Source organism: Gossypium raimondii, chromosome 5 (genome assembly GCF_025698545.1).
Source record: "Gossypium raimondii isolate GPD5lz chromosome 5, ASM2569854v1, whole genome shotgun sequence".
NCBI classification, from domain to species: Eukaryota; Viridiplantae; Streptophyta; class Magnoliopsida; order Malvales; family Malvaceae; genus Gossypium; species Gossypium raimondii.
In genome coordinates this window covers 10,117,350-10,129,720 of record NC_068569.1, presented here as the reverse complement: position 1 = coordinate 10,129,720, position 12,371 = coordinate 10,117,350, and the positions used below count along the sequence as shown (strand labels likewise).

The 12,371-nt window shown below is 33.1% G+C and overlaps 3 protein-coding genes across 7 annotated transcripts; 2 read left to right on the top strand and 1 right to left on the bottom strand.

The window, feature by feature from the left end:
* Window positions 1-1,857: 1,857 nt before the first annotated feature.
* LOC105769330 (MAR-binding filament-like protein 1-1) lies at window positions 1,858-6,563 on the top strand. 2 transcript variants are annotated; one of them, XM_012589883.2, is made up of 4 exons: window positions 1,858-2,214; window positions 3,836-3,876; window positions 3,991-4,128; window positions 4,611-6,563. In XM_012589883.2, the coding sequence occupies exons 1-4, from the start codon at window positions 1,935-1,937 to the stop codon at window positions 6,324-6,326; spliced, it is 2,175 nt and encodes a 724-aa protein (XP_012445337.1). In that variant the 5' UTR covers window positions 1,858-1,934; the 3' UTR covers window positions 6,327-6,563. The 2 variants fall into 2 exon arrangements, with proteins under 2 accessions (XP_012445337.1, XP_012445336.1); XM_012589882.2 differs by having other exon boundaries at window positions 1,859-2,214; window positions 3,824-3,876.
* Window positions 6,564-7,345: 782 nt separating this feature from the next.
* LOC105768103 (uncharacterized) lies at window positions 7,346-9,992 on the top strand. Its single transcript, XM_012587850.2, has 3 exons — window positions 7,346-8,142; window positions 8,962-9,185; window positions 9,538-9,992. Exons 1-3 carry the CDS (start codon window positions 7,919-7,921, stop codon window positions 9,543-9,545), a joined length of 456 nt encoding a protein of 151 aa, XP_012443304.1. The 5' UTR covers window positions 7,346-7,918; the 3' UTR covers window positions 9,546-9,992.
* Window positions 9,993-10,072: 80 nt separating this feature from the next.
* On the bottom strand, window positions 10,073-12,248 carry LOC105768104 (uncharacterized). Of its 4 annotated transcripts, XR_008195860.1 has the most exons (5): window positions 12,104-12,248; window positions 11,767-11,926; window positions 11,606-11,677; window positions 11,348-11,506; window positions 10,073-10,383 (listed from the first exon to the last, which is right to left on the bottom strand). XR_008195860.1 is itself a non-coding variant. In XM_052630608.1 (3 exons), the coding sequence occupies exons 1-3, from the start codon at window positions 12,144-12,146 to the stop codon at window positions 11,377-11,379; spliced, it is 333 nt and encodes a 110-aa protein (XP_052486568.1). In that variant the 5' UTR covers window positions 12,147-12,248; the 3' UTR covers window positions 11,321-11,376. The 4 variants fall into 4 exon arrangements, 1 of the variants encoding a protein (XP_052486568.1); XR_008195861.1 differs by lacking the exon at window positions 10,073-10,383 and having other exon boundaries at window positions 11,321-11,506; window positions 11,592-11,677; XR_001125770.2 differs by lacking the exon at window positions 10,073-10,383 and having other exon boundaries at window positions 11,321-11,506.
* Between the last annotated feature and the right edge of the window lie 123 nt (window positions 12,249-12,371).

The window sequence follows — 12,371 nt, the reverse complement described above, 5'->3', positions numbered from 1 at the left end:
TATAATTGGGTATATTTATTTTTTAGAAATTTTTTCCGGGTATGATCTGGATGTGTTTGATACAGTGGTTGAAGTCTAGTGCTGGATTTGCTAATCTGCATATGGTAGCCTAATCTTCAGCTCCAATCTTGCAAGAGCTTAGACTAAGGTGAAACCACTTATTTGATCTGCAGGGAAGGGGTTAGAATCTTGCTCTTCGAATGAGTGTTAGCAGACTTTTTGGTTTTTTGTTTATGGTTTACTCCAACTCGAGTTAATATGACTATGGAATACCAAAGAAAAAAGAAATCACACAAACAAATAATTTGTAATTGTTTTAATGGATGCGAAGTCAAAGGCACTCACATCGGGTAGAAAAGCATTGCATCTTTTCTGCATGCATAATTCTTCTAACATTTGCTTTGCACAACGTGAAATAAGAACCATGGAATTCGGTGTTGAGGCAAAATTAATCCTAATCAACTATCCTTTTAAAAAATAAAAAATAATAATAGAAGAAGAACAATGCATATGAAATGGTCCAATGCATTCATCTGTATCATTAACAAGTGTCAAAAAAGAGGGTGTTATAGCCATAATGACTTGTCAAAAAGGTGATATCTGACCTAATATTAAGATTGTTCACTATTTGCTTATTAGTAAACATTAATGAAACTTCCATCAAGGAAAGGAGATTGGTTATCGGTTCAAAAGGCCCAAAAATAATAAACACAGAAGTAGAAAAGACCAACAGAAGTCAAGCTTAGTAGCCCACAAATGTAAGAACATCCTCAAACAAGAAAAAATATTTATCAGAGCTAGCTTATCGGATACATCAAAATTAAAAAAAATTGGACAAGAAAGGACTACTTCAATCTACGATCTTGCATGTTAAAAGCCTCTATCATTCACTATATTAACATGACTACTTTATCAATACACGAAGAACATATATTTATTCGACCATCTGACCTATAATTTTGTATAAACATAGGAGGTTATGAAAAAGAAAAAGTAAGATTATACACTAAAACAATTTGCATGTCGTGGCAACCTGACCGGCCTGTATGTTGAAGATAAAAAGTTTCACTTCTTCTTACGTGGCAATTTGACATTGGGTTTAGAAGCTGTTGAATCTCAATACTGCATGTATGGATCTGTTTTTTTGGACCCATATCTCTATTCCAAATTACCCATTTGCCCTCTCATGTCTAACATTATATATTACTCAACAGTGTTTTTAAAAAAAAATTAAGAGTATTTCTTTTTATTAAAAAATGAATTACTTTGATAAAATTTCACCACTCTTCAAAAGCAAAACAATCTACTTGACCGTGTCAAGAATCACTTCAATGCACTACTCTTTTTATTTTCATAAATATATTTATATTGAACTTAAGTATAATGATTATATATATTCATCCGAAACCATTAAATTAAATTTAGAGTTAATATTTGATTTATTCATAAAATTTTATTATTTTACAAATAGTTTTAAAATTGATTTTGTGTCTCCATGTTTTTAAAATATTTTTTATATTTTACTATATTCGTACAATATATTTTTTAATTTCTAATCCTGATTGTAAAATTTAAAAACTCTGATGAAAATATACCAAATGTTTTTCCTAATTTATATGAGATGCAATAGAAAAATACCAATACTTAAACACAAGCACAAATATCCCCCCAAGAAAATTCTCAAATCTACTACATGAAAAAGGGGAAAAAATTGAAAATTGAAAAATTTATATTTTATAGAGCGAAATAAGGATTTTCCTCGTAATTATCACAAACTGAAAGGGGCTTTTTTGCCTTTCAACGAGCTTTCACTGACGGAAATTAGAAAAAAAAATGAAGATAGAGCAAAGTAGAGAGCAGGCGAGCTTCTTTCTTTTTTTCTCAACTTCCCAGAAAAGTTCAAAAAAAAAAAAAAAAAGGGAAAAAAGGTAGAAATGGGTTTCGTGATAGGGAGCTCTTGCTATTTGCAAACTCCCATTTCCAACTGTCAGCTACTGTTTTCTTCTTCTTCTTCTTCGCAATCCATTTTCTTTAACCTTAGAAATGCAGAGTCCAAGCGAAGAAGTAGAAGCTTCAGGCCTCCAATGGCTTCTCTGTCCCATCAAGATCCAAACGACCACGTTTCCCGCAAGAGGAGGGCGGTTCTTCTTGTGGGTATTTCCATTCTTCCTTTCCTGCAACTCAGAGCCAACGCTGTCGAGGGCTCCACCTTAAGTAAGCCTCATTCTTTTTTGAAGTAATATTTTTTCTTTCTTTCAACATTTGATCCTTTTAATCATATTACTGAACTTCTTGAACTGGGTTATTGTTTTAATTAAACCATGTTTAGAAGTTGTACTTGAATGAGTAGGCAATGCTTTAGTTGGAGAAATGTTCTTTTGAATTTTATGGTTTTATTGTTTTCACATCTTATAGATTGGTTCGCGCATAAGTATATCTTAAGTTCTAGTTAAGATGAAGTAGCTTTTGTTATGGATGCAGAGAAATTAGATAAAAATGGATATAATTTCCTAATCGATTTTGTCTTGTCATATCTATCCATATCCTTACACACCCATGCAAACGTTACTTCTATGTTTTTTTCCTTTATATACGTGTCAGATTATCACCCTTTAGTCATTTTTGCTACATCAATTTGATTTGGATGCATTGAGAGCACAGATATCTAATGTTTTTGCTCATAGGAGTGATGTTCTACTGTAATTTGTGTACTTAAATATATTCCTTTTGGACTTTTTTGGGTAAACAATATTGGTTTCTTGAAGAAAATTGTAACAAGGTTCTGCTGATGGTTGTTCTGCACTTTGAAGTGATGTTCAAACATAGCAGTTAACGGGCCTGAACCTGATGTCAATTTAGGCACTCAACTTTAACATCATACTTAAATTGGTTCTATTTTGCCATCGGGACTTATCTTTGTTAACTTTGTAATGCTGTTTGGTATTTTTCTAATTCTATACGGACATGTGTTGTGGTAGAAAGAGAAATAATACATGTTGAGAGATTGCTATATATGTATTTTGGTTTCAGCAATCTATCTCTGATAAGGTAAGCCTCTTTAAGGTTCAAAGTATAAAAGTGATGGATGTGCTAGATGAACTTACCATTATATTATTAGTGTTAGAAATAGATGATTAGATGGAAGAATCTTCCATGATAACTGCAAGAGATTGCTTAGCGGAGAAAAGTAGAAGTAGATAAGAAGGAATAATGGAGCTGCCAATGGCAGTTGCTTGTGGGGAAGCTCTGGGACTAATTGCCTTTATTTTGATTTCTTTTCTTTTCGCCCTTATTGTGTTAAGAATTCTGTTTTGGCTTTTATTACTATGATATAATTGAGTTAAATATTAAATCAGTCCATCCCCTTCCAGGGAAAAAAGGGAAATATTCCTCCAAATGGTAGTGGAACAACTTTTAGGACTGTTTTGTTAGGAAAAGTTCAATGGTCCATGAAATTAGTAAGAGGTGACCTGATTGAGAATTTAGTAAAATGCTGAGTGGTTTATTTTGGTATTTGAACAAGTCACCTTTCATGGAGAAGAAATCAGGTATGAACTCACAGTTTCTGTACTAATTGGCTTGAGGTATAATTGCAAGTGAAGCTTGTATAAGTTACTCATTGCTTTCATATTCAAAACAAGTTCTTATGCTCATGCTTGTTCTTTTCGAATTAATTTGCATATCATTTTCTTTAAATTTCATATATATTGGATCTCTTATCAGGGTCCTATATGCATTCTTCTTCTTAAGTCCCTTTTAGGGTTGGTCTAATAACTGTTCACCTTCAATTTCTTTTTTCATTTATTCATCTTTTTTTCATAAGAAAATGTGACAGAAAGTGAGCTAAACAAGCCGGAGGAAAACCAAAAAGCAGAGGTTTGAGTCTTACTTGCTTTATTATCCCATTCAGTCTATTTGCTTTAATTATGTTTATTTCTTGACTTTTTGACTAAGTTTCGAAATTCTTAACGGGGTAGCTTCCATGGACAGGAAGCACGGGGAGGTTCGCCATCAAATCCCTTTCTATCTTTTCTGAATGGTCTTGGGATATTTGGAGTCAGTGTGCTTGGTCCGCTCTATGCTTTGCTTCAGAAGGAGAAGAAAGAAACTGATCAAGCCCTAGAGTCAGTAAGTCATCACTTACCTTCAAATTCAAATTTTGTTACACCATAAGATGGTTTTGAGCATTTAAGAAGAGTTAAAGAAGTTATGGGTACTCAGACCCTTTTCAACCTATGTTACTTGGACGTGGGTGTGTTCAATTTTTTCTTAGTTTTTTCATGTATTTGGAGGGTCGTATACCCTCCATGTCAAAACCTGCGTCGGACTCAGATACTTGAGTGAAAATGAAGAATCATAGCAATATAGTTTTCTACAATATTATTGTCTCTCCCAGTCCTCAGACTACTTTTTCCTCAACTTCCCTACCTCCTTTCAAGTATTCCCTTTTCCGGATAGAGAAAGGTAAAGACAAAAACCAAAAGATTAGAGATCAAAGAATGCTTTTGGTTTTTCTCACTTAATGTAATATTTTGCCGTTCTTAATTAATTTCAACTTCCATTTCCGTGGATTAGTTTAAAATTAATTTTGCATTGATTGGAACACGCAGATAAAGATCAAATTGAAAGAAAAAGAAGCTGCAATTGTCTCAATGGAGAAAGACTTTGAATCAAAACTGCTAAATGAACGCGAAGAACGAACCAAGCAACTTAAAGAGGCAAAGGAAGAAAAGCTGTCTATAATGGATCAACTAAATTCAGCTAACAATACAATTGCAGGCTTAGGGCAGGAACTTAAAAATGAGAAGAGGTTAATTGAGAACCTTAAAGTTCAAATTGACAGTCTTCAAAGCAACCTCTTGAAGGCCGGGGAAGAAAAAAGATCTCTTGAACAAGAATTGAAGGAAAAGCTTGATTTAGTGGGTGTCTTGCAAGAAAAAGTTAACTTGCTCAGTTCAGAACTCAAAGATAAGGAAGGTAACATTCAAAAGCTCAGCTCATCCATTGATGAAAAGGAATCAGAGTTAAAGAACGTAAACACTGCTTATGAGAAAACTAAGGAAGAACTTAGGAAAGCAAATTCAGAGATTGAAGGTTTGAAAGAAGAATTACAGAGAAATCAAAGTGAACTTGAATCGAAAAATGCTGCAGTGGATGAATTAAATGCAAGGATAAGTTCTTTAACAGTTGAAAAAGATAATTCTAGGCAGGAATTTGGTGCTCTTCAAGAGGATTATAATAATCTCAAAGTGTCTTCAGAAAATAAGGTGGCAGCAGATGCTAAGCTTTTGGGGGAAAGAGAAAAAGAAATTCACTTGCTAAAGGACCAACTCGAGCTTGCTGTAAATGATGCAAGTAAAAATAAAGCAATTGTTGTGGATTTGGAGAAGGAAAGAGAGAACCTGAAGAAAGCACTGGAGGTGGAATTGGAAAATTTAAAGAAGCTGAAAGAAGAACTCCTAGTTGCTGAGGAAACTCTTGCAAAGTCCAAAAGTGAGGCTTCTGATCTGTTCAAGCAACTTAAGAACTCACAAACACAATGTAAAGAGCTTGAGTCAGAGGTTTCAAGGGTTAGGGCTGAGTTTGATGAAACTAAACTAAGACTGCAAGGTAGCCTTGATGAGGCAGAGCAAAGTGGCAAAGTTCTTGCCAACGAGCTTGCAGCTGCGAAAGAGCTTCTGAACAAAACCAGGGAGGAGGTGCAGACATTTTCTCATGAGCTGGCATCTATGACAGAAAATCGTGACAGCCTTCAGAGGGAATTGGTAGATGTCTATAAAAAGGCAGAAACTACAGCCGGTGATTTGAAAGAAGAGAAAGCGATTGTTTCTTCTTTAAAGAAAGAAGTACAGGCTTTGGAGAAGCAGATTTCGAAGGACAAGGAAGCAAGAAAATCACTTGAAAAGGACCTGGAAGAGGCTACCAAGTCACTTGATGAGGTGAACCAAAATATACTGAAACTTTCTAAAGATCTCGAAAGCACTAATGCTAAAATATCTAGTCTCGAGGATGAGAAAACGGTTCTGTATAAAACACTTACAGAGCAGAAGAATGCAGCTAAAGAAGCCCGAGAAAACATGGAAGATGCCCACAACCTTGTCATGTCACTTGGTAAAGAAAGGGAGAGTTTGGAAAAGCAAGCGAAGAAACTCGAGGAAGAATTGTCATCCGCCAAGGGTGAAATACTACGGTTGAGGAGTGAAATAAATACATCCAAAGTTGCTGTAAACGATGAGCATGGACAGGAAAGTGACAATGAAGGTGAAGCAAAAGTGACAGTCAGTTCAAGGAAAACTACCAGAAGGAGAAAAAGTAGCTCACAATGAGGTTCACAAGTAACCATCCTGAATTATAATATTTTATTATCCTGGATTTGATTGTTGCTTGACAATTTTTGGCAATACCATTGTATTATTGTTTCATAAATCTGACATCGAGAATGGTAATTAAGGAATTTGCTTATATGCATGTAAAGATCCACTGTATGCTATTTAAGGAATTATTTAGCAATAACATTGTATCATTGTTATATAAATCTGACACCGAGTATGCTATTTTAGGAATGTCTTTACTTCGTACTGATGCCAAAGCACCAACACACGTTCTGAACCATTTTCTTCATTTCTCATGCATTTCTCCCTTTGCATCAGTTATGCAAATATAAATAAATTAAGAATGCCAAAATTTTAAATACGAGTATGATACATGTCATGCTAATCTTCTTTTATAAAGGCACATTAATCATGTTTTATGTTTATTATATTCACTGTATCATGTATTTGTATAATGTTGTGTGCATAAAATTTTTTCAAGATATTATTTAGTGATACATAAAATGGGAAGTAAAATTTTAATTGGTTATTAATATTTGAATATTTGAAAGATTTAAAATGGGTTTTTAAAATAGTTATTAAAATGGTTTTAAGTAAATTTATGTGATAACGAACTTAATAATAATTTTTATAAAGTCATAGAAGTATTAGCTATCAACACAATTAAATAGGTAGGTAAGAACCAAATTATATAATTAATTTAAATTTTAAAAATTAAATCTCTTACTAACTCACACTTCCTATTTGCTACTCTTCTAAAAAACTATATATACAATTAGTTTTGTTTCTTTCACTGTTATTTTTATTCTAATTATTAATGCATAAATTAGTTAATTTGTGAACAATCCAAATCCAAATCATAATAAGCTTTTAAGACTTTTAAAATTCAATAAATAATTACCAAGGTATGACCGAACCCGCGGCAAATCTAACGAAATAATTGTTAATAAAATTGAACTGAAAACAGAAAAACAAAGATGTGAATTTATTACATATTTTCATTTTAATAAAAATTAATTAAAACCTTCATTTTAAATCCATCCCCAAAGAAAGTTTTTCCCAAAAGTTTGTATTTCTTTAAATTGTAAAAAAAATAAAAAAAAGTTCTGGAAAAACAAAAATTGCAGAATTCGCTCGTATACGGTTCCTTGTCTCTCGCTTGTATCGATCTCGATTTCCAGTATTTAATCCTCACATTGTCTTTGTTTTTTTTGTTTTCTTTCTTCAGGACTCACTGATTTACCAGATCCGAGTTCGCCAAGTCTCGATTTTGGGTACACAAAAATGTTTTAAGGAAAAAAATAGCATCGAACTCAGTTTTAGCATTGTTTGTTTGAAAACTGGGTTTTTCTTTAACTTCGAAAAGCTTCAGCGGGGCAATCAATGGTTTTTTCCTTTGATCCTTGTAATTTTCTAAGAATTGGGGTTTCATAGAAGAATTATTAAAAGAAACTAGTGTTTTTAGGATCTGGCGCTTGGATATAAGGAAAATTTACAATCGTATTAAGGAATTGGTTTGGAAATTCTTTGAGGTTTTTGCTGATCTTGTGTATTCGGAAATTGAAAGTTGTATTTCAATTGTAGTCATGTTCTATGGGGCGATGGTATGGGATCCTTGGCTTATTGTAGCCCAAATTGTTTGCCTTCAATGCTTATACTACCTCACCCTTGGAGTCTTTTTGTCCTTTCTTGTTGGCACTCATGTTTCTCATATGAGCTTAGTCTATTTCTTTGACTTTGCTACTATTACATCCTCAACCGTTGTCGGCTGGTGTGTCATTGCTTCCTTTCTGTTCAGCTCTGTTGCAGGGTGAGATACTGAGAATATAGTTCCCACCTTGATTTTTAACTGCACTTCATTTTTATGCTTATCTATTTAACTTTTGAATGCAGAAATGGTTGGTTCCTATATGATGCCTTTTGGATGTAGTAATTTTTAGATTTCCTTGGATACGAGTAATTGTTGCCATAAAAGAATAAATAGTATTAAAGTTAAGCCTAAGTCTTATTTTGCTTGACTATGGGGTGTTTATTATTAGAAAATCTATATGTTTCCTCCTGTTGCCTCAGCATTGTACCCCATCCTTGTAAAATCTGCTGGTTGATTATGATTGAATTATATAATCCCCTTTTCTTTTGTTTCATCCATTGCTATAGGTTGTAGGACTGGATTTGATCAATAAATGGATTATGTTGTACAACTGTGATGTTTCGTGATGGTCCGTGTCGTCAGTTTTATGATATGTATACTTTTTCTGATACTAAAAACTTGGATTTAGAAATCTTTGCATATGCATTTTGATGTCGACATGTGAGAAGTTTGAATGTCGAACTCTTTTCTTAAGGATATTTATAGTTAAGCTTTAAAGTAATTACCTCTCTGCCCAAGTCATTGTATCTGTTATTTTTTGCTGATTCAGTTTGTGTTTGGCATGAGGGAGGTTTTACTTAGTTGCGAATTGATGGCCAGAGGTAGATATCACTTCTAGGAAGATATTACCTCCATGAAAACTTGGAATCATACTCCATCATACTCCACTAAGAATTTTGGAGATAATAATGATATTAGGCATTTTCTAAACTTAGCTTATTTTTAACTTGCGTTTTTGCTTTATTTGGATGTATACAGAGCTGGATACATGATTTATTTGATTGAAAGGGCAAATAAGTGCTTAGATTTTTCAGCCACCCTCTATATTATCCATCTTTTTATATGCCTTGTATATGGAGGTTGGCCTTCCTCTGTAACCTGGTGGGTTGTGAATGGTACTGGAGTTGCAGTGATGGCTTTGCTAGGTGAATATTTATGCATTAAACGGGAACAGAGAGAGATTCCTACTCGATACAGATCAAGTAAGAAATAATTCCTTTATATATTAAAAGTAGCTTCTTGATTGTAATTTGAAATAAATAATTATTTTTTCTTTATTGGATTATATCGGTGATGTTTTTGGAGGCATTTCCAGGGAAAGAAAAACTTTTTAATGCTTGACCCCTAACTGTTAAAAGAATTCATTCTCATCTTAGTTATCTAAGAAAACATTGAAAATAAAAGGATCCAGTTCTTCAGCTTAAAGTTAAAACATAAAACAGAAATGTTCAGATACTCGTTTTGTTTAGTCATTGACCTAAGACCTTACTAGTTTTCTGAGTTGAAGTTTAACATGTCATAATATCGGTTGAATTTTGAAACTATTCCATGCAGATATTTGACTGACAAAGAATCATGTGTGAAGAAATCCCTTATTTAAAATTCATGGTATTTCTTCACTTCTTTGGAGGAGCTTAAGGATATAGTTCTTTAGATATGGATTCAAAGGCGCTACGAGGAAGCACTAGCTTAAGTTAAATAATATGTGTTCAGTGCTTCTGGTTATAATCAAGAAGTGATTCTAAGGATGGCAGAGAGGAGCGGTAAAAGCTTGGAACTTGTGGTGCTCAAGTGATATGAAGCTGGAGCATACGAGGCTAGATATGCATTCATTCAAGGTAGATCTAAGAATACAATCATAGGCCGCTTTGCGAAAGATGATTCATTGCATCTAATATACTGTTTTCTGATATTATTTGCATAACTGAGTAGTTTTTCATTCTCTAATAGAATTGTTTGATAGTATACAATTTATTTTCCAAAATAAATTGGTTCTAGTAACATGAAAATTGATTTAGTTTCTTACATTCCAATATGAAATTGAGAAAGATATTACTTTGGGAAACCATGAGGCATCAACTTGGTTTGATGGAATGCAACAAAGTTTAACCTATTTTTTTCTCTTCATTAAACCAAATCATAATGTTTAAATGATTTAGGGTATTGCTCACAAAATGAAGTTAAAAAAAAAAGAAGTCAGGTCTATGCTAAACCTCTTTCAAGACTGCCCAAGGGTCTGGAAGGATTAGACAAGCACTTTCCTCGCCAACTCATTCAGGACTGATTCATAAAGCAACAGTTTCTATTTATTGGATTAACTCATTGCAGGCAATGATGAATGTGGCCTGAATAGGCACTTGGGACCCATCAGAATCGGCTATTCAACGCCATCAACAAGCACTGAACTCAGCCACAACAATACAACGACTCAAAACTTCAGTCTTATAACTTAAAAATATTAGAGGAAATCAAAATGCTATAAGAAAAAAAAAAAAAAAAAGAACTCTCCTACAGTTCAATGCAAGCAAGAGCTAATGTCAAAGAAATCAATGGAAGATGATTCAAGAGGAGATCTATTGCCAACCCAACTAGGGGAACCTCTTCCATGTAGTATTGAATGATGTTAGCCATTTGTTGTAAATTTCAAATGAGGTTGGGTATCTCGGAACTTATGCATGTAGTTAAAAAGTGAGAAAAATCAAAGCAATTTTTCCTTATGGTAATCAAAATTTCAGAAGCAAAAAATGTCAAAGAAGGTTTGGGTGAGAAATCTGGAAAGGAGACAGAGGAATAGAGGTGAAAAAAGAAAAAGAAATTAAAGTATTTACTGGGTAAGGACACGGTAACTGGCAATGGAAACCACGGTGGTTGGTGGAAGTAAATATGACGAAAAATAGATAATATGATGAGTTATGAGTTTAGATAGAGAGAAGATAAATTGTTTAGAGAGAGGAGAGACAATTTGCAGAAATAAGTTGAAAAAAACTAAAATTGAAATTAAAAAAGACAAAATGAAAACATTTCTAATATTATTTCCAATGAACAAGATGGAGTATTATATTATATTTTGATATAATACGAACTGCTAACTAGAAAATAAAAATACTATTTGTAATACCCAAAAAATATTATTTAGATTTAATACTTGTCTTTTAATTAAAAATAAAATATTATTAAATATTTCTATCTTATTATGGTTAATATTTAATTTTTATTAGATGTTAATAATATAAATAAAAATTATATTTAAAGATAAAATTGTTATTTTAAGTTATTCTTTGCATATTCTTTTATGTAATCAAATTATGTAATACTATTATTTATTTAGTCTATTCAATCAATCAAACTAGTTAATATCTATTACCTCCTCATCTTATTCCCATCAAATATCTATCAATACGTAATTATTATTTCTTTCCCTGAGGCTTCCATGATGCTAAGATGTCTCCCACTGTTAGATAGACTGAATTCATTCCAAAGGATTTTGGAATTATGTAATTTCTCCATCACATTCACACACAAGCTGAAACGGAAGAAAAACCACATCAGCAATGTATGCGGCGAAATTTCATTGGATGAAAATGACTAGGTTTGAAGAAATATTATACTTCATTCAACTTACGGGACATATCAATAATTCCTTTATTCAGCCAAACATTTGCTCACTAGAATGCTTTTACTGTAATCTGCTAGGCTGAATAAAACATTTCGGCATGACAGTCCATTGGAAAATTTAATGACCTATTCAATGATAAGATTAAAACGAGACATTAATGGAGTTACCTTTCTTGTAGATAAGTTGAATTTTCGAAGTAGATTGGAAATTGGGTGGCCAGTATGAGAAATGAAGGCACCTTTGCATCTGTGTTGATGGAATATATTCCCAATTTCCAGTGTTTGGCCTGGTGACATGCAAGAGAATCTTGACTACAGAAACCCCAACCTGCAATTTCAAGCACTGATCGAAAATTTTCCCTACTTCCTATTCTATGTCGATGCTTTTAACAGTACAATAATATGAGAAGAGAGAGATGAAAAGCAGTCACTTGGAAAAGTTCAAAATGATTACTGCAATGGCAAGTAATCAATGTTATGATGAAGTAATAGCAAGAGTCCGAACCTGATGTAACATAGCATGAAGTGCAAGAACCAGCCATATTCATTAGAGACCGAGGGCCATCATTTCTTTGTTTCTATCAACTTGGTAATTCTTTAGAGAAGCAAATGGGCAACTCCTTCCTACAAAAGGTTGTGAAACATTTGTATATGAGAGACTAAATTTAAAAATCATACAGATATCAATGATTTTGTGGTTCATTTATAGTTAGCGTAGGCCATCCGTAACATGGTATGGAATAGTATGTCCATATATGTTGTCTAATAATATG